Source organism: Aplysia californica, unplaced genomic scaffold (assembly GCF_000002075.1).
Source record: "Aplysia californica isolate F4 #8 unplaced genomic scaffold, AplCal3.0 scaffold00032, whole genome shotgun sequence".
In the NCBI taxonomy this organism is placed as follows: Eukaryota; Metazoa; Mollusca; class Gastropoda; order Aplysiida; family Aplysiidae; genus Aplysia; species Aplysia californica.
The window spans coordinates 1,288,037-1,290,548 of record NW_004797302.1 but is presented as its reverse complement, the minus strand read 5'-3'; the positions used below and the strand labels follow the sequence as shown (position 1 = coordinate 1,290,548).

At 37.9% G+C, this 2,512-nt stretch overlaps 1 protein-coding gene across 1 annotated transcript in view; it reads right to left on the bottom strand.

Moving 5' to 3' along the window:
- Positions 1-2,512, bottom strand: part of LOC101852823 (synaptic vesicular amine transporter) — a gene marked incomplete in the record, with an annotated part of 63,232 nt that overhangs the window by 6,289 nt on the left and 54,431 nt on the right. Inside the window, 2 exon segments of the mRNA XM_013091313.2 lie at positions 277-396; positions 1,528-1,591. Of these exon segments, the coding sequence (XP_012946767.1) occupies positions 277-396; positions 1,528-1,591 (184 nt within the window).

Here is a 2,512-nt window from a genome sequence, read left to right as displayed (position 1 = left end):
CTTCTTCTTCTTCTTCTTCTTCTTCTACTTCTTCTTCTTCTTCTTCTTCTTCTTCTTCTTCTTTTTCTTCATTTTCTTCTTCTTCTTTCACTCCTGCTTCCCCCTTTTCTCTTCTCCCCTTCCTTCTTCTTCTCCTCTTTCTCTTTCCCCCCTCCTTCTTTTTCCTTCTTCACCTTCTTCTTGTCCTTCTCTTTTTCCTTCTTTCCTTCTTCTTATATTTTTCTCCTCTCCTTCCTTAAAAACACTGCTGGCTAAGGGAAACCTGAGCTGACTCACCGATGGCAAAACCCAAACAAAAGGCCACGTCCGCAATGGCGTAGACACTGCCGTACACAGAGACGTGACGGAGGTCCACCAGGTAGCCCATGTGAGGCATCATGGAAGAGTCCACCATACCTGTGGTAGACATGTTTGGGTGTTACAATTTTCTCTCTTATTTTGTTTCTCGGAATCAAATAAAATTCTTAGAGCTGATTATTTTTTAAAATACGACCACACCTGAGGAAGTCAGTTTTAGAACACAAGCATTCCTTCTTATTTCGTTTCTCAGAATCATATAAAACGTATTATTCGTATAAAATATTGTAGACATAGTTTTAAATTTTTTAATGTAGATGTTTTTCTTAAAATTATTTTCTTTTAATTTATTCAGTAACATTTAAATCATAAATAAAGGGAAGCAATTATTGTTGCTGTTTGGTTAATATAAATTTCTGTAATTCTTCTAGAGCGGTATGCGAGCTTTATGAATAGAATTTATTCAGTTTACAAGCTATCTGATTAGGATTGAGTATTTCCATGACGAACAGTTCCCCATCCATTGACGCGGTGTAGTAGTTAGCGTTATGGCACTGTACACAAAACACGGTAACATGTATTTTACTAAAGCGAAATTTTATGGATTGGTTCCCTTTTCTGATAGGTTGAACCAAACATAATCTGAGAAATCCACCTGATACATGTTCTAAATTGCCTTGATGAGGGATGGAACATAATGAAATCTTTAAAAAAAAAACAAATACATTTTTCAATAAGCCCTTTTCTCCTCTCTGTAGCAGACTCAGCCTTTCGGAAATTCTCTCCGTGGGTGGTTTGTGGGAGCTTTGGTATGCTTCGCTTCTTCTTTCCTGTCCAACATCTAGTGTCCTCATCTCTGTTTGTTCTTTTTTGTTGTTGTGTATTTTACTTTCTAGTAACACTTCTAACCTCCAGCACTTACAGTGTGACCACACTGTGTTGCAACTGCCTTAAATTTCTTTAAAAATTGAACACTAATTGGTCGCTTTTATGCACGAGGGTGCTATCTGAAAAATGCTGTTTTGAGAAAATCGAAGGTAAAGTTTTTGCCACTTGTTCAGTTTCTTTTACAGACAAGTTTTGTTTCTATAACCAAACAAATATACACACCACTGAAACAATATTTCTCTTATAGGTAGGGCAATGCCCACTTTTGGTGTAGGTCAGGATTTTTGGAAACCCCCAAAATCTTGGTTAAACCGCTTGTCCTTAAAAGTGACTAATTCTCACCTAGGGCAAAACCCATGCCGAAGTTAGGCGCTATCAGATGGCCAAGGTTCTTGGAGAACGGCAACTGTTGAAAGATTCATAGATTTAAGAAAGGACAGCACTGTGATATGTGTCACGACGCAGTGGAATCAGGCGCTCGTAAATTTTAGGTCATTTTGAGTCATTGGCAAAATCTAAAAGATTATTTATTTGCCTTGCTTTTAATGAAATAAAAAACCCATCTATCTCGAATAGAAGTTGAGATACTTGTGATTGAAGATGGTAGGGTCTTCTGGTTTCAGTGGTAAAATTAGCGAGAACATGGCCGCCAAATTTCAGTAACTTCAATAGTTAGAGAATCCCAGAAAACTGAAAAGTTACATGTTTTTCAGTAAAATTTCCATCTTAATGTATTTTTATATGAACATAAAAGGTGTTGAACCAAAAAACAAACATTCTATAAAAATTGCCGAACTGGTGGGAAAATGCTCTTTTCTTCGATTTCGTTATTTTGACGAGCGCCAGATTTCGCCAAAATGCCTCACATATATTGATGAAATAATGTTGTTTGATAAAAATCAGTTACGAGACATTTAAACAGAACAATGTTATTTCAACTCAGTCACTTGATCCTGTTGAGATTAGTTTCCATTTGTGATGCTGACGGAAACTGTATGTTTCAGGAAAAAATCTTCCTCACGGTGTTTTGTAGTCGCCTCTTCCACTTAGTCACATAGTATGAATATACATGTTCAGTTATCCCAATTCCTCCATTGATTACTTTACCTTATTTCTCTTATTCGTTGAAGCTCTCTCTCCCTTTGTCATCATACGTCTCCCTCTCCCCTCTCTCTCTCTCTCTCTCTCTCTCTCTCTCTCTCTCTCTCTCTCTCTCCCTCTCTCTCTCTCTCTCTCTCTTTCCCCCCCTCTCTCTCTCTCTCTTTTTTCTCTCTCTGCCCCCCTCCCCCTCCCTTCTTCTCTGTCTTGCATTAGTCCAGACTAGAAC